At 40.8% G+C, this 19,453-nt stretch overlaps 1 protein-coding gene across 2 annotated transcripts in view; it reads left to right on the top strand.

Moving 5' to 3' along the window:
- The window catches only part of RORA (RAR related orphan receptor A), a 739,200-nt gene that overhangs the window by 619,386 nt on the left and 100,361 nt on the right, over positions 1-19,453 (top strand). The window contains exon 1 of one of the 2 annotated variants that reach the window (XM_030814506.1): positions 12,237-15,037. The exons of the other annotated variant lie outside the window; for it this stretch is intronic. Within the exon in view, the coding sequence (XP_030670366.1) occupies positions 15,007-15,037 (31 nt within the window). The 5' untranslated portion in view covers positions 12,237-15,006. Of the gene's footprint in view, positions 1-12,236; positions 15,038-19,453 lie in introns of those variants that run through there. 2 annotated transcript variants of the gene reach the window in all.

Raw genomic sequence — 19,453 nt, 5'->3', positions numbered from 1 at the left:
GTATGAACAGAAAGAAAGATAGACGTGGTGACAAAAAATCTGAAGAAGAAGAAATAAAAAACAGCCGCCTGTTTCCTTTTCAAAGTCCTACCGTGGAAAACTTTCGTTACACTTGCCAACCTGTGTTTCTCAAAATATAAACTCTTCAGGAACAGGAAATCAGTTTTCAATACTTAGCATCTTGCAACATGTAGTGAGCACTAGAGTGGGAGTCAGAAACCCCCGTTCAGGTCCCAGCTCTACCATCAGCGGTGTGATCTGCTGAGCCAGAGGCCTCTCTGAGCTTCACTTACCCCATTTGTGAGTGGGGATGATTCCTGCCTGCTGGATTTTTGGCCGTTTTTAAGTGTCAAACTTAGCCTTTCAGCTGCATTCTCATTAACAACAACATAATGATAATAACAATAAAATGTAAAAGCAATTTGGAGGTGGCCATGGTGACTTTAATACAAAAAGTATTATTCTGCATCCAGGACAATATGTGGAGTGAAAGAGACAGAACACCCAAAAGCATCTGAGCTCCACATCCATGTCTAGGACATTCTCAGCAATAACTTCCCTTTCCTCCGTCTATGCAGGAGCCGAGAAAATTTATCTCAGGACCCTCAGCTCCTGCCATTGTAGAGTCTGTACGATGTGGATCTAGCCTGGCAGGTGGAGAGGCAGCAGTTTCCATGCCTCTAACAAATTAACTAGTTTTCACGGATGTTTTGCAGCTGCCTTGGAAACAAGCTAGCAGTTTTGAAAAAGAATTGTTGCAGCCAAGAAAAAGGTATCGGTATCATGTGTGTGCATGGATAAAGCGTACCTTTAAAAACCTGTCACTTCACCTGCACTGAACGGAAACAACGCCAAGTTGTGTCTGTGGCTTTCTTCTTTTTTTTCCCATCGAACTTGCTTTAACTGCTAATCTTTCTTTCTCCAGAATTCTGGCAGGTTAAACATTATTCTATAAATAGCAATTGCAACAAATACGTTCACAGAATGATATATATTTAAACTTGAGCCCTGAACACTCATCACTCCAGCAAATATTTACAAAAACATTCTAGCTTTAAATAGGGGGAAAGGGTTGTGTTTAAAGAGTTTTTACTTTATTGATATTTGACTAATATTAGAATTAAATAAAATACCTGTGTATAATGCAAGTAGCTTCCTATGGAACACGCTTTATTTTTCCAGTATGCTTCAGAACATAGCTTACTGAAACAGGAACACCTAAGTCCTTGAGTGTGTAAGGTCTTAAATAGTTAGGGTTATTATTTTAGGTATGTATACCATGTCACATTCAAGGCATTATCAGAAAATGAGCTACATCATAAAAAATTAATTTTCTGCAGCATGTTTCTATAAGTGCCTAAACTAAATCACTTTATAGGGGGAAGGGGAGCTTTCAAAATATATTATGTAAGTCCCTATCTTCTTAGAGTTCGTGGGTTAATACGTCCTTAGTGAGTCAAAGTCATTATAACCATTAATTATTATGGTGTGTACAGTATGCTGTAATACAGGATGCGCTCAGAAACTCGGCAGGTGTGGTTGGCTCTTTGCCCCTATGCTAAATGGCTCCATGCTGCCGTACTTTTTGAGTTCTTATGTCTAACTTTTTATCATTTTTTAAATCTCTTCCTTCAATATTTATTGTTTCTCTTTGTGCCTATGAGCACAAGTCTCTGTTGTGCTTCTAAAATATCTCCTGTATACTGGAAGTTCAGATATCAAGGTTGTCAGAATTATGTCTGACGTAAGAGAAAAGAGCCTCGGAGTAAATATCAAAGGGATGCTTTTTAAAGCACATATACAAACTTTGGTTCTTGGAGTTTTAGTGGTATCTTTGCTGATCTTTGTTTCTTTCTTTTCTTTTTTCTTTTCTGTTTTTTTCAGCTTCTATCTTCCATTTCACGAGGCTTTCATGTGAGAGATGTCTGATTGAAAAGTATTATAGCAATTGTTTATACTCCTCTGATAGCAGTTCTGATTTAGTATTTCTTTAGATAACCACTTGCCTTACTGGAAACTGCATACCTTCTACTAGTGTTAGTTACAATTTTTGGTGCATAGTCAAGAATAGGACTTTTTCCTTTTAACTATCTTTTTCAAACATTTCACATAGTGCCTCACCCAAAGTCTGCTCCAAGAAAATATATGATGATTAACCGAGATTTAAAAATAATTACCACACACAAGCTACATACAAATGAAACTTTCTACAAAGTATACTGGTCTTTCATGTTCTAGAAAATGCTTCTGTGCTTTTCACATCTTGGTTTAAAAAAAAAAAAAAAACAAGAAAGACCAAGTTGAGCATAAATGATAAAAATAATTTATAAAGGAGCTGAAAATAGAACTCTTCATAGATATCAATTCCAAGTACATTGCAGCTTTCCTATGGGATTATTTTGTTGCTGGAAGAATTTGTAGCTCATAATTAGGAGCCCTTTAATTCATTCATTCGTTCCAACAATAGCATTTACTGAATGCTTGCTGGGCCCCACCAGGGATGCACAGGCATATCAGACACAATCTCAGGAAACAGACATTTTGGCCAGAATTTGAAGGTTGCTGTGAGTCAGAGCCCAGCTGCCATATGTTAGAAGCATTCCTCCAGTTAAAACTGAAAGCTTTAAAGCGAAGCTTAACTTGTTTTTTCAAGCTAGCCTTGATTCAATTAGAACGATCCCAAATATTTCATGTTCTGGGAAGAAATCTGGAGAAGTGGTGTCATAATGTTTTCCTGTTCGCTGACAAGTCATTCAGTAGCCCTGTCCAAGATCATTTAAAATAGCCTGGGAATAATCAGAAGTGATGTGCCTCTGCGGAAAACACTTGGAGGATGCCTGTCGGCAAATGATGTTTTAAACCCTAGGTTTGATTTAGAACTGTTGTCAGGTTCCTAATGACGATTTATATGTTTAAAAAATGTCATCTCCAGAAAAGTTAATATAAATGTAAGTTAGGAAACAATGAAAGTTTCCATATAATATAATCATTATTGATTCTGTGGTTTTACTTATCTGTTTTGCTTTGTAATCACGTATACAAACTTACCTTCTCTCCCGCCGTGCTATTAGCTTGCTTTTTCAGTGAGTCATCATGTTTTGCCTCTATTAAAGACCAATAATCTTATATCATTAATCATATCTGATCATCGTAATTTTGTAAGAAAATCATTTGTATAAATTTTGAGTGAAGTAACCTTATGCATTGTTTATGTAGTTTCTTTTCCATTATATTTTAACATTTAGATTATGTTGTTAGCCTTAGTTATATGCGGGAAGATTGACATAATTTTATTAAAATTATTGGTTTTTATTGCCTTGAAATCTTAACGGATACAATAGGTTTTTGTAAGAAAGCATTTCAGACAGAATCATAATAAGCTTCTTAACTAAATGTCCTTGTTTGTCTAGGAGTGTTTGAAAGAAAAAAAAAAATCTTGTTTCCAGAGAGTACAAGCTCTAACTACATTACTGAAGAATTGCTTTTAAACATTCAGGAATTTTTTTTGAAATGGAATAGACAAATTATCAGTTTTTATGGTGACATGTACATAGTATATCATGTGTAGAACCTTTGAGTCTGAAGAGCATAGCTAGGTTGACAGAATAACAGAAGATCCACTTCCAAAGTGAAAAATTCTCTTAATTATTTGGGTGCTCTGAGTATATAATGCCAAATACATGGAGAGTTAGCACTATCTGTATGTCCAAATAAACTTACTGTTCACACTGTTTGTTAGTATATTTTATATTGCTCATACAGTTATAAATGTCTAGTGGTAGGTCATAAACCACTCCAATCCAGTGATTACTGGGTATCAACAGTGTGCCAGATACTAATGGTTTTCATGTTTATTGCCTGACTTTTAAGATCTTAAAAACATCTCTAAAGATAGGTGTTAGTTTTTCAGTTGTACAGGTGAGGAAATTGAAGCTCAAAGAATATAAGTAACTTGTCACCAATCACAAAGCCACTGTTGGAACTAGAATGGAAAACCAGATTTTCCAACTCCAATTCCAGTGCTTTTTCTTCCATACATGCTACTTTCAAAGAAGTATTCACTGATTCAACAAATATTTACTCAACATCTATGTATGCCAGGCACTATGGTAAGCCTTAATGATATAAGGAATACAATGGTGAATAAGACAGGTATGTTTCCTGACTCTAGTGTGTAGAGTCTAAAGAAGGCAGAAAAGATAATAAATGATTTGAAAAGAGGGTGACGAATCCGGTTTACAAAAAGAGGAGAACAAGATCTCTATAGGGCAGTGACATTTAAACTTAGACCATAGAATGGCAAAAATAAGCAGATAAACAAGGTCAGTCCATTTGCATTACTGGAGGATTTTGTGTTTACAAATTTGCATACTCACTAAAATTTATTTATAACCCCAAAATCAACACTGGGTATGCGGTCATTGGCAGACAAGTATGTGCACACAGCGTCCTAGAACAGGTTCCCCACTGAGGTCCATTGAGGTGATGTTCTGCCCTCTTGTTTCAGCTGTCATATTATAAACAGGTGTCCTTTTTAAAGTCTATTCAATGCCATATTTTTCTAATGTTCGTGCTTTTTTTTTTTTTTTTTTTTTTTTTGAGACAGTCTCGCTCTGTCACCCAGGCTGGAGTGCAGTGGTGCGATCTCGGCTCTCTCCAACCTACGCCTCCCAGGGTCGAGCGATTCTCCTGCCTCAGCCTCCTGAGTAGATTACAGGCACGCACCACCATGCCCGGCTAATTGTTTTTGTATTTTCAGTAGAGATGGGGTTTCACCATGTTGGCCAGGCTGGTCTCAAACTCCCGACCTCAGGTGATCCACCCACCTCAGCCTCCCAAAGTGCTGGGATTACAGGCATGAGCCACCATGCCCCACCCTGTTTGTGCTTTTTGTTGGTAAGTCTCACTGTTTAAAATGATCCCCAATCACAGTGCTTGCTGAAGTGCTGTCTAGTGTTCAAGCACGAGAAGATTGTGATACGTCTTAATGGAGAAAATACAATGTGTTACATAAGCTGTCTCTAGCCATGAGTTATACTGCTGTTGGCTGCCAGTGCAATGTTACTGAATCAACAATACATACCAAATAAGATGTCTTTAAACAGAAACACACATAAAACAAAGTTATGTATTGATCAGTTGACAAAAAAGTTATGAGCACAGACTCACAGAAACTTAACCCTGTATTTCCTCTAGGATGAATAATTTTGTTTTTTAAAATTCAGTGTTCCTAGGAACTTTATAGAACTTAACTACTTTGAAGAACTAAAATCAACAATGAATGGATAAATATTCAACAACACCATGTGCTGGAGAGGATATGGAGCAACTGGAACTCTCATACATTGCTGATAGGAATGCAAAATGGCACAGCTACTCTGGAAACCATCAAGCATTTCTTATAATTAAATGTATATATCCATCCCATATGATCTAACAGTCCCATTCCTAGGTATTTACCAATATAAATGTAAATTTAGGTTCACACCACAACCTGTACCATGAATATTTATACCAGCTTTATTTTTGATTGCCATAAAATGGAAACAACCCAACTGTCCTTCAATTGAGGAATGAATAAACAAACTGTGGAATGGAATATTACTCAACAATAAAACAGAGCAAATTATTGTACTCAACAACATGGGATGAATCTCAAATGCTTTATGCTAAGTGGAAGAAACCAGTCAACAGGCTGCATAATATACTATTCCACTGAAATAATATTCTTCAAAGGCAAAGCTGTAGGGACAGAAAACATCTCTGGTTGCCAGGATTTGGGGTGGAGGGTTGGCTATAAAGGGGCACAGAGGAATATTGGGGGAGAGGGGATAGAACTGTTCAGTGTCTTTTAATTTAATTGTGGTTACACAATTAAATGCCTTAGTCAAAACTCAAAGAAGTGTATCCTAAAAAGGGTGAGTTTTCCAATATGTAAATTGTATTTTAATAAGATTAAAAAATTGAGATCTGAAAGACGAATCAAAGTGCAATTCTTCTAGTTTGACACGGTGACATCAGAAAATACCATTAAAATAGAGAGCACCCTCTATGTTTTACAGTAGTTCTAGTTGATAAAATACCGTTAGTGTAAAATAACCACTATGTAGTAATTTGTGTTATACTATGAATTGGGCAGTGATCTCTCTGAACATATAAAACATGTTTTCTTTTCTCTTGTTTTGTTTTGCCTAAATCTAACATGGTGACAGAAAACAGTTTCTTACTGGTTTTTTGACAAGTGCTGAAATCTGCAAATCATAATATGATTCCAGTATATGCATTATTCATAAGAGGACAAAACTTTTGTTTGATTTGGATTACCCAGTTTAATGGCAGTTGACCTTGGGATAATATAACAAACAAGACAACAGAGCAAATATGATAATATCACTTATCTTGCTTGTATATGATTATTTAATGATAGGCAACTGTCAGACAGTTAACTGTTCGTGTCCTTGGAAGCAGAGAGACTTACCATATGCCCTCTTTGAGTGTCTTGAACTCTGATATTTCCCTTTTTTATTCTTCCTTGTTTATAATGGCTTTGCTACATTACCTCTGTTATATTTCAAGGAGCAAAGATGTTGTAAATCAAATCATCATTACATTCTGGTTTATGAAAGTCAGTTTCACCACATAACATGTACCTAACCTTTGAAATAATGGGCAAGTTTGGCTTTCCAAGACTATTACGTACTTAAGGCTTTACAACAAATTCAGTAATGCATATCAGTAGTTTCTCAATAATGTATACTGTAGCTAACACAAACAAGTCATTCTTTCTCACTTGTATTATATTTTGAAAATTATTTTACCTATATTTTATTTAAGATGTGTTGTCAAAACATCCCAAGGCTATGTATGTACTGTGTTCTTTTATAAATAACAAGACTATGTATCACTGCAGTCACTTAATAAACGTAGACAACAGTTTACTCAAAGTACATTGAAAATAAATGGCTCCGCTTAAGATTATTGTGCTATCAAAGCCATTTGTTGGGTGATTAAAGTAGGTGAACAAATTGCTATATTATATATGTTGCAAAAACTATGAAAAGAGCAGCAGTGAAACAATTTGGAAAAGTAAAAACAGTAAATATATCTTATGCTTTTTCTGTAGAATATCATGAACTATGAAATCATTATTTTTTACCTTTTTAACAGATGTTTTTGGTTTGGAGTCTTTTAAGAATGTCAGCTTTGATTTGTGTATTTTTTAGTTTCCTTGTAATCCTATCTAACATCCATTAACAACATTTAGAGTTGTTTGATTATTCCAAAATACAAAATAAACTTCCCTCAAGAGTTAATTTGGTATGCAGCAAGTGTTTCTTAAATGTACAAATGGCAACATTGTTTTCCAACAGGATAATTACAACCATGTACAGTATGTTTCCTCATTAGTAGTAATTAAATAATTTACTAAATTGTGCAATAATTCATAATGACACATGCTAACCTTGCTCAATTATAGAAGCCAGTGATAAAAGAATTTCTCGCATACATGCCTGGATGTTATTAGGGTAGTACTTCTTGATTTCTGGAGAAGTCAGCTTGCTATTTTCGAAATACGAAGTAGTGCTGAATTGAAGGACAAATTAATTCAATTTTTGAGAGTTGCAGCATAATGTTTAGGAGTGCACATGCTAGAATCAGTGTACATGGATTTTTTCTTATGGTTCCACCAGTTATTGGCCCTGTCCTCCTGGACAAGTCACTTAATTTCTCTGTGCTCCAGTTTCCTCATCTGTAAAATGAATGTAATAAAAGTACAGAATGTTTTTTGATAAATGAAATGATTTTTAAAAAGAGCATAAAATCAATGCTTGCCACACAGGAAGTTCCAGGGAATGGTTAACCAGTAGGAGAGGTAGTAGCAGCAACAGTAACAGTATTATATAATGATTGGAAAGCCATTTTGATTTCACAAAATTATTTTTGAGGACACAAGGCTTCACTAGATAATAAAAATCTAACAGGAATTTTGGAACTTCTGACTGGAATGCCTAATTTAATCTACCTCCATCTTACAAAATGTAGGAAGAGATTTTAAGAGAAGAGTGATTTTTTAAAATGTGGGTCTAACATATTGAGAAAATTTTAACCTTTTTTATTAAAACAAAAAACACCCAAATCTATTCTTGTTTTAGCACTCACAACAGACTTCCACGGTGTAGGACTGGACATAAATAATAGATGGACTTCTGAGAGCAGAGAATAGACTTCTGATCGGACACCGTCAGCCCAGATGAATCCCATCCTATAAGCTGGAGCTTAAATGTGAGCATCAAAACCACTATTGACATGTGGCACAACTGTCTGAAATGTCAATAGTTATAAAATGAGTATTTCATAATGCAGAATAATTGATTACTTTGCTTGACTGAACAGGAACATATTTTCCCTGTGAAAGCAAAATAATGCCAGCATTTGCTCCTGGAACGCTCCTAGCTGCGAGGTTTGGATTTCCCAATGAAGCCCACGTTACTCTGCAGTCCTTGATCATGCATGACAAAAATAGGGAAAACCATCTGTAACCAGTTATCTTTTCTCCATTATTTGAAAATACATTTTTAAGATAGTTCTTTAAAAAATAAAATATGGCCTATATATGAAGCATCTATATTAATAGAACTGTCTCAGATAATTTTCAGAACTGAAATGGATGAGATACAAAATCAAATAACATTCCATTTATCTTGTTCATCCTAAAATGCTCTGCTTAGCTTTTCACTCTGATGAAATAACATCCATTTCCAGTTTTATTCTTCCTTGGTGTGCTGTGATGTGGAACTCTTTTGCTCTATGTGTTTTATTAAGTGTAATTTAACTTTATGACTATCAAACCAACGATTAATCCTTACAATAAGACTATGAAATAGGCAAGCTGCAAAGAGATTTATTTTCTGAAGCACAATTCCCTTCTTCTACCTCCAATTATTTTTTCAAAAATCATTCTCTGAAAATGTATAGTTTGCAGAGCTTTGTCCTGGGCGCTGTGAGGGAAGGCAGAAGAAATAGCTACAACCTACATTTTGGGCTTTCTCCCCTTCTTGTGTGTATTTTATCTATGGTAAATGCTCATTATTAGTTTCCTTGAGTGAGAAATGCATTTTCCGTCTCTGTACTTTCACAACTGTGATCTTTTATTTTCTTTACTTTTTAAAGACAGAGTCTTGCTCTGTCGCCCAGGCTGGAGTGCAGTGGCACGATCTCAGCTCACTACAGCCTCCGCCTCCCAGATTCAAGTGATTCTACCTCGGCCTCCTGAGTAGCTGAGATTACAGGCACCTGCCACCACAGCCGGCTAATTTTTGTATTTTTAGTAGAGATGGGGTTTCGCCATGTTGGCCAGGCTGGTCTCAATCCCCTGACCTCAGGTGATCTGCCCACCTTGGCCTCCCAAAGTGCTGGGATTACAGGCGTGAGCCACCATGTCCGGCCAGATCTCTAGAGTTTATTCATCTTGCTTAAAGATAAAATCTTAAAAATAAAGGTTGGTTTTGAGCCCAACTTCATCTAATGCTAAAGCCCATTCCACCATACCATGGAGTTCAAGCAAACAAAGAAGGCTTCTTGGAGAAGTAAGCAGACACGGCACAGCACAGAGAAAGGGAAGAAAGTGTTCCTGAAAAGTGGATGGGGAATGATTCTGAAAGCAGTCACAGGATGTTCGAGTGGTAGGGGCCCGCTGCAGTCAGTTCCTACTCCATCAGGCTACAGTTGAGGGGCCTGGTGTCCTGAAAGGTAAAATGGCTTGCCCGATGTGATGTAGAAAGCTAATGACAAGTGTGAAACTATCCTGGACCCAGGATTCCAGATTCTGAGTTCACTTGTATTTCTTGTGTTCACTTACGCATATATATATATATATATATATATATATGTAATATGTATGTGTGTGTCTATATATATATATATGTATATATATCCTGTACCACTGCCAGATATAGGAATGGGGTGAGGACACAGCATGGGGACATAAAGGAATGGAGGTCCCTCTTGGCCTTGGTTTGCATTTCTTCCCTTCCTGCCTTGACTGGTGTGTGTGTAGTGAGGCACCTGCCACCTACCTATTCTGTGGAGGTTGCTCAGCTCTGTATGCCTATGAACTTTACCCTTTTCCTTATTGTGATGATTACAAAACATAAGCCAGTCCTCTGAATTTCCTAATAGGTGTATGAAATATATGGTTCCAGAAATCCCAGAAGCCCTGCACCATTGTCTCCATTCCGTCAAATCTTTCACCTCCAACATCCCATTACACTAATAGCCACACTCATGATTTGCAGTCATCTATCAACTGTTAGCGAGTGGCAGAGTGCTGCGCAAACATCTTTTCAATGGGCAACCAGACATGGTACACCTTTAGGAACGTTTGGACCGACTCATGGAACTCTACAGTTTTCAGAGCACAGGTCAGCTGATTTGTGACCTTCTCAAAATCAGGGCTACTGTCTTATTCTTGTTTGATTATCCATCACAGTGTCAGTATAATACCTACTCAGTAAGTGTGGCTGATTATGAGAAATATGTGTGTGTGTGTGGGTGTGAGTGTGTAAAATTGTAGGTGTCTCTTGCCACCCAAATGTAGTCTATTTCACCATATTTCATGGACTATGCATATGTATACATACATGCATATTTCAATCTACATCTATATTTGTTTTAAAATCATGAATAAGGCTGATAAACCACATTAATCCACTTGTCCCGTCCCCCTTTATACTCATAAATAGCAGAGCTCCTTGTCTTGCTGTTGGCTTCTGGGTCTCACCAGTATTACTCCATTTGTAAGTGTTCCTTTATGAGAAACTGGCTCCTTCTGGACTCAAATTTAAGCAAGGCTGTGATCTCTTCTAGGTTAGTTTGTGACATGTCCATAGCTTCCCAAGTATCCTTGCTTTAGAATTCTCTGGGTCTGACCCTATTGTGTTTATAGGAAACTTGGTCCCCTGGCTCTATGTCGACCAGAATGGCTCAACTCCTAAAGGTCACAGTGCAGTGGTGGCTAAGGATTCCATTGAATCAAGCTGCCTAGGACCACATTAACCTTTCACTGATCCCTTTCTTGTTCAGCTATAACAAAATTAATTGAATTAGCAAGCAGACGCACACTGGAGAGAGAGACGCAGGGCCTGGGTGAGACAAAACCAAAATGCTGTGCCTCACATGCATCCGCAAACTTTGAAATCACCTTTGTCCTAGGAGCCACTTGCAGATTCGGGATAAATTTGCCAGTCCACTGGTTTGTCATTCTCCCCAATAGCATTATATCTGTGATTTGGGGTGGCAAATTATGAGATCAGAACTTGTGTGGTGAAAAACAAAATATACTCTCATAAAGTCAAGTATCATTTAGTAACATAGGAAGATTGGCACCAATTTACTAATGATACTACAGTCTAGACTCCTGCAAAAATGCACCCGTCTTTTCCCCTAGGTGTTTTTGGGAACAACCTGGCATTAGAAGTGTCTCTCTACTTTCTTGCTAAGTGACAGATTCAGTGTGGAACCCAGCACACAGGAACACCACGTAGGGCTGTGACCATCCTGGGAGACTCTGAGATGAGTTACATGTGTTTATAAGTATGTTGTGTGCCTTCTTTTTCTGAGATTAGCCAACAGAAACCTTTGAGCTGCAAATTAATATATAACGAACTCCTATTCCTGGTAAAGAAGTCCCATTCTGTTTAATTATCTTCATGTAAGCAATATTACTTTACTTTTTTTTTTTTTTCAGAACACTTGGTAAAAAGAAAAAGAAAGAATATGTTTCTTAGCACTGTGTTCTCCCTCACAGTCGGCACTCATAATCATTTGTTTAATAAAATCCAAACGATTAGTCCTACATATTTATTGCATTTTAATATTTTATTGTATTTCTACATGATTGTATTTTTTTTTTCCTTGAGACAGATTATTGCTTTGTCACCCAGGCTGGAGTGCAGTGGTGTAATCTCGGCTCACTGCAACCTCAACGTCCTGGGTTCAAGCAATTCTCATGCCTCAGCCTCACGAGTAGTGGCTGGGATTACAGGCATGCACCACCACGCCTGGCTAATTTTTGTATTTTTGTAGAGATGGGGTTTCACCATGTTGCCCAGGCTGGTCTTGAACTCCTGACCTCAAGTGATCCACCCGCCTTGACCTCTCAAAGTGCTGGGATTACAGGCATGAGCCACCATGCCTGGCTTTTACATGATTGTATTTTAATATACAGTGGGTAAAAGTTTGTGCTAAAATGTATCATTTATGGCTCCAATTTGGTATTATTGAAGGGAGATGTCCCTTCAATATGGGAGATGTTCCCTTTTACTCCTGACTGATTTGTTTGGTTGGGGCCTTATAGTGTCATAGAAAATGTGCATTTTGACTGGTTAAAAAAAACAGCCTCTAGTTTTTACTCTCGAAGAGCTTTGTGTTAATATAAAGAACAGTAATATAACCTGGGTTAAAAGCTGAAGACATTTAATAGAGGCATGTATTACAAATAGCATCTAGCTACATTGGAAGGTTAGGACTTCATATCTGAAATTCTGTTGCTCATTAGTTGTAGGAAGTGAATGAAATACATCTCTAAAGGGCAAGGTCAGTATTACATTATTCTGGAAATGTCTTTGTTGAATAAATGTGTAAATATTTCAGATAAGTACTTAAGATTATATTTCTATTGGGGACATATCTATAGAATGAATGATTCTACTTATAACTGCAGGAGCAGATGTCATGTTACATGTTGTTCCCAATGACTGATTTCATTTGAAATGATCTGGAAATAAATACTGATTACTAGTGATGTCAGATTATTCACCTTGGAGTCAGATGTCTGACAGGCACGCTAGAGCTAATAGATTTGGTTATTTTGAAAACATTGTTTTCTAAAGCAGGATACTGTTTTAAAGTAGCATTGTGAATTCTCCGAGTTGTATATCTGGGTTCACTTGCATTGAGGAGGGAAGAACATACTTAGGAGGATGCAGTCTCCGATGGTTTTGCATCCTTTAACGATACAAAAGAAAGAAAATTGTACCTGGGACCTGCTTATAGGACAGCTTGGCATTAGTCGTTAGCACAAGGGAAATCAAGAACCACATTTGAATGATGGTGTCAGTGTAACTGAGGGGCGTTGCCTCATTGGGAGATATAGTTGCATCATAGGAACATGGTGCGACTTAATTTCATAATTGTAAACATTACAGTGGGTATGGTTGATTCATCTGAAACTCTTTTCCACTTCGCTATGGCTGGACAGCTGAGTTAACATGGGTAGGTCTTGGGTTCACATTTTTATAATTTCTTTTCCTTGTAGTTTTTTTTGGGGGGGAAAAATCTTTAAGAAAAATAAACTGTATTAGAATGAATTTATCTGAAATCAAACTTTTATAAAGCCATGGTTTGACTGAAGGACAACGAACTTTATTGACCTTCTAAATCAGAGCGCTGTATAAATGTTTGGAAGACTCAATTTTGCCTTGAAAGGGGGCTGGGGAGGGAATGTATGAATCCTTGTTTTCTACAGTGCTGATTATTTGCTTGTGTTTTAAATTGTGGCCCAACTCAGGGGCAAGAGCAACTCACTTACATGGAGAAAAAAATATGCTAGAATTATCCTTGCTTAATCATCATGAATGCAACAGCTAATAGCCATCTGATATTTTAAGTTGTGCGTGGCAACAGACCAGCAGAAAAGCAAGCAGCATGAAATTTCGTGAAGGAACCGCAATAGGTACGCAAACTTGGCTTTTCAGAATTTTTTTCTGTTACGCTCGGCACTACAGACACCCTGACCAAAGTTTTAAGCAATGCAGACTCTGGGTATGTAGCATCTGAAATTCATCGTAAAGAGATTGATCTGTAAAATAATAACGTCATGATTTACAGTTCCATAAAGACAGTAAAAAGAATTAAGCTTCAAAGTTTAGAGGGAATTAAGTCTTAGTTGCATGTTAAAATGTACAAAGTTCACCTTTAGAGGTCTTTATTTTCTGTCAGAAATACCACAGTGTTTCATTCATTTTTAGGGTATGAAAACGATAGCTTTTCCTACTTGTAGATGGGTTCTCTGGAGAGAGATGGAAGAGCCTGGGAATTTAGCGGCTCAAATCAGCTGGCAACTGGAGTTCATTTAGGTGATTCACATACAGTTTCCGGCTTTCCTTGCAGGTATCAGTGGTCTTGGACGCGGGGAAGGGGGTCGGGGGGACAGGTGTAGACCAGGACCTTGGTTATTGGTATAACTGCCAATATCCAAGGGTTGCCAAGGGTTGGGTGGGCGGAGTTCCCCCGCCCAGGCCGAGTCTCTCCAGAAAGACTTCGGAGGAGCTTACTGCACTCCCCGGACGGTCCCAGTGGCTTCGTTCTCCACGGTCCAGAAGGGGGCCGTACCTTCCGATTAGAGCTGGGGCGCTCTAGGAAATGAGGGTGACCGTAGCTCCCCAGACCAAACCTGTCTTTTCAACCAACGAGCTGGCGCATGTATCGCCCCCGAGGGCTCCGGGAAGCCAGCGGGAGAGTGGCGTCGGGTTGCGCTCTTCTTGCCCCACCGACTGGGGGGAGAAAGTGGTCAGAGGCGCGTTCCGCGGGGCGCTGCGTGCAGAAAAGCGACCGGCGGCCACAGGTGATCCCGAAGGCGAGGGGAAGGCGGGCGCCCGGGCTAGGGCCTGGGGCGCGGGAGGGCAGGCCCGGCCGGGGTGGGCCAACAGAGCCGCCGCTGCTGCTCACCTGCCCGCGGGGGCGGGGCGGGGCGCGGCGCTGGGGCGCGCCTGCCTCCCGCCTCCCGCCTCCCGCCCCGGGAGGAAGCGGAGGGGCGCGGTGTAAACAGAGCGGCGGCCGTGATGTCAGCCGGTCACATGGAGCCTCTTATGGCTCGGGATGGCTCTCGGCGGGCGGGCAGCTGCGGCAGCTGCTGCTGTGGCTCGGGCGGCGGCGGCGCGGCGGCGGCAGAGGGGGCTCCGGGGTCGGACCATCCGCTCTCCCTGCGCTCTCCGCACCGCGGCTTAAATGATGTATTTTGTGATCGCAGCGATGAAAGGTGAGCCCGGGCGCCCCGCCGGGGCCGGGTGGACTGGCGGCTCCGGGGGGCGGGGAGGAGGGCGCGCAGGGGGAGGGGTGGGCGCGCCTGCCCGAACGCACGTACTGCCCGGGGCTCGGCGCGGGGGCCCCGCCAGGGCCTTCTGGGCCACCGCCGCGGCGCCACCTGAGCCCGGCCACGGGATCGGCCTGCCTCCGATTGGGGGGCAAAGGCGCAGGGGGTGGATACCCCTCTGCTGCCCCCTCCGGCTCCTGTCAGTCTCCTGGGTCCGCTTGGCACCCGGCGGGTCTCCCAAAACAAAGTTTGCTGGGAGTCGCCGCGCTTCGGGAAGGAAGGGGAGGGTCTGCGGAGTTCAGAGGAAGCCGGGGACGCCCGCGGCCGGTCCCCAGGGCCCGCACCCGGGACAGCTCCGGCCTAGGTTGGGGAGGCGCCGCGGCCGGGCAGGGCCGTGCGTGCGCGTTGTCGCGATGTCATCCCCGGGGACTGGTCAGTGCCCCAGGCCTTGCGCCCTCCCCCTGCGGCCCCGAGCGCCTCAGCGGCCGCCGGCCGGGCAAGTGCCGCAGGTCCGCGCGGTGTCCCGCGCCGTGTCCCGCGCCGTGTCCCGCGCTGTGTCCCGCCGCGGCCACTTCCGAAAGCGCGCGGGCCGGAGCGAGACGGGCGTCTCAAGCGTGCCAAGACGCTCTCGGCGGCCCAAGGAGCCGCGGCGCAGCCCCGCTTGACACTTTGGCTGGTGGATGGAGGTGGGGAGGAACTCGGCAGCCCACGGGATCCTCGGGCAGGGGCGGAGGTTAGACCGTGGTGAGGGCCGACGCGCGCGGGTTAGTCGCGGCCAATCCTGCCGGCCCGGCCTTCCGCCCTCAGCAAGACTCCGTAGCCGGGCTGGGGGCGGGAGGGGAGGGGGATCTGGTTGGAGGGAGGACTGGCTCTAGGTCCTCTCAGGTGAGGAGAAGAGAAACCGTGGCAAGTCAGGGAACTTTCTGATTGGAAAGCTAAAGTTTGGAGGTGTGCAGGAAGTCGCCCGTGCTGCCGGAGAAACCGAGACTCGCTCTTGGGACGGTTGTAAACAGCTCTGGAGAAACTCAGCCCGCAGCACGCCGCCCGCTTGTGCGCCCGCAGGTTCCTCGCCGTGGATAATCTGCCCGAGCGGCTTCGCAGGCCCGGCCGCCAGGCTTGGGGATTTAGAGCCCCATCTGTTTGCGGAGGACGCGGCTTCCCTAATGCGCAGCAATTGTGCAGACCCAGACTGTCCTGAGGGTCCTACCCACCCGTGCGGGCGCCAAGCGCTCGTTAAACGTTTGCTAGTTTGGGGTTTTGTTGCAATCTGGAATGAAGGACACCAGTTCGGTATCTGCGCTGGGTTTACTTTCGGATCACCGAGCTTTGCCTTTCTTCACTAGAGATTGGGTGGCATCTCTTTTATTAATTATTAACAGGCCGAAACGTACTGGACGTTAAGATGAGCTGCGTGAGATGAAATCTTTCTATATAATGTGCCCACAGCAAATTTTCTCTTTTCCCCTGTGGCTTGAGGGAAATGGGATTTAATCATTTTTAGAATATGCAATTCATGTAAGTAAAAGAGAGGAAACCTCCCGTGATCCGCGCTCTTAAGCACTTAAAATTATTTAGGAGGAAAAATTATTAAGATTTCTTACCGACTTCTTATGTTAAAAAATCTATTCTCCCCCACCCCCAAAAAAACTTCTATGCTATTCCTGCATTTCATTAGCCCTGTAAGTGTGAAACGTCTTAAATGCCCTCTGCAGTTAAAGCATTTTTTTGTCTTTAAATTATAAAATAGATTTTGCCATCTGGAAGATGTCAATGCCAGTCTTTATCCACTTTGTCTAATGTAATTTGTGTTGATTGGAGGAAAGGTGAGAGGCTGAGACATTTTAAACTGCTTTCTCCCCTAATGAACAGTAACCACCCACCAAACAATAAGGAAAGTACGTTTTAATATTTTGATTTAAAGTTGATGTTTCCTAGTACATAGGCTTTTGCTTTTGTAATTCTACAAAGTGAAGTTCCATACTATCCCTTGCTAATAGAATAATGAGAATCACACATGCTACCCCCACACATTTGTCTTGGAGTGACCTCTGTCTGCCATAAAATAATAGATTCATAGTATTGTGCTTTGAAAAAAGTGCCTCAGAAGTACTGGCAATGCAATTTTTCTATAAACTCAGCTGCCTGAGAGAGAGAGAGAGAGAGAGAGAGGTAGAGGAAGAGGGAGAGAGAATCCATCTGGACAATTAGAATATTTCACTCCCAATATCATAATATCCTGAATTTTAATGGGATTATCTTGCTTTGGTGCAAACTTAAGCTGAAAAAGAAAATAGTTTGTGGGAAAGTGAGGAATGCTGTAAATGTTTCCATATCAGATTTAAGAGAGAAAAACTGGCTTAGAATCTTATTAAATACTTCCCTATTGTCTCTCAGTTTTAATAGTTAAATTGGTTCCATGTGTAAGAGAGTTTGTATAACTAGATTTTTCGTGCAAAACAGAAATACTATTTACAATATAGCTTTTTGGTATGTGGATGCGTGTGGACAAGGGAGGAGAGAACAAGCCACCATAAAAGAAAGATTCCCTTTGTTGGCTGATTTACTGATGTTTTTTAAACATCATTAAATCAGGCCCTTTGAACTCACCAGAGAAGAAAATCCTTCCTCTGCATTAGTTGTCAAATAAGTTTAGGCTTAGTTTCATGCTCAAATGTAATAAATCTTCATTTGAGCAACTCTAGTCCCATCCTTCAATTTTGCTTTTGTTTAATTAACAACAAAATTCCAATACCATTTGGATTGCTTCTTGGGCAAAGGGAGAGAGCCAGCCATAACATTTATAATCGGGGGAGCACTTGTTCTGCTCATCGTAAAAGTGCATTGGCCAAATGTCACGCGGCAGCGGAGTACTGAAAGGAAACGTAAGACGTTCATCAGTTTCAGTAGATTATATACCCCTTTGCTTCATATGAGTGCTCAGCCTGTGTTCATGTAAATGGAGTTATAAGAGCACAGGGAGGCTTAAAGGGAATTTCTGGCCCATAGATTCTTCCCCCCACCTGATTCATGTGCAAATGCAAGACTCCTCACCACTTTGAAAATACTGTATGTGTTGGTAGTATGTCCAACTCTAATAAATACGATTCAGTAGTTTTGAAGAACTTGGCCTTTCTTTTTACCAAATGAAATTGGAATTCGATCTCTGATCTCATTGTAAGGACCCACTGCCTGGTATCCCTTCACTGGGATTTTTGTACCGTTTTTGTTACCTGTGATGGGAAGGATTGGGAGAAGGTGATGGCTGGATCTTGAAAAGAGAAAACCCAAATGGTTGCCAGTACTGAGCAGAGTGCTTATCTGGCAAGAAGGGATCACTTCTTTTAAAGACAAAGAGGATTTCTGAATCCATTTATCCATGGGAGGAGGGAGAAGCCTGGACCCTCCATGAAGTAGAGAGTATTTTAAAAGCACGATTTTCATGGGCAGCCTCTTGATTTTATATATTTCAATCACATTACTTGAGATACAAAGCAACATCATGCACAAGTAAACCCTTTTGCCCACGATTTGAATTGAGAACCATATAATTTATTTAGTGCTGCCCAGTCATGAAATAATGTAATTTCTAAACAGAAATAGTCATTTAAAAATATACAGTATGTCATCTAAACCTTAGCTCTTTAATATGTAGTAGATATACTTGTAAATATATTAATAATTCTCATTAGTGTCCTTTTCCTCCTATCTTTCCCTCCCACTCAAGTGAAACACAATAAAAATGGATGAGATCAGCAAGGTGATAATTGCAAAGCACCTACAATAGCACCCAGCCACTTTGTTATTTGCTCTGGGGTACCTAGGAAAATAATATTCATAAATGGCCATTTACTGGGGAAAAGAAGTTACTGGATGGATAGATGGATGGATGGGTGGACGGATGGATGAACAGATTTGCAGAGGTAGATGTAGGGTTCAGTTTTAAAAATCTCTTAAATTATTGTAGGGATCAACAAAACCCCTTATGTGGAACAAATTTCCTAAGAATACTCTGTCATGGAAATGTTTTCTGCATACATTTTTACTATTTACAGCATTTATTAGTAAGAAATCAAGGCTGCCTTTATATATTTCATATTTAATAATTTTAAAACCATAATTAGACATTCAGAGTCAGCAGCTACACCATTTTTATGTTTCTCTACTTAAAAAATAGTTTTTTCGGAGCCATCCACCAGTGACAAGTCAGGTGTGAACTGACATTTGATAGTATCTCAAAGACCACATACAGACCCTCTGAGGAATGATTTACAAGTTCTGTCTCCCTCATCTAGCTATTCTACTGAAGATAACTCCCTTCCATCCCAACCTTTTGACTCATGAACCAAGAGAGTCGTAGTCAGA

Source organism: Nomascus leucogenys, chromosome 6 (assembly GCF_006542625.1).
Source record: "Nomascus leucogenys isolate Asia chromosome 6, Asia_NLE_v1, whole genome shotgun sequence".
Lineage (NCBI taxonomy): Eukaryota > Metazoa > Chordata > Mammalia > Primates > Hylobatidae > Nomascus > Nomascus leucogenys.
The sequence above is the reverse complement of the archived record's forward strand: the minus strand, read 5'-3'. Positions and strand labels throughout refer to the sequence as shown.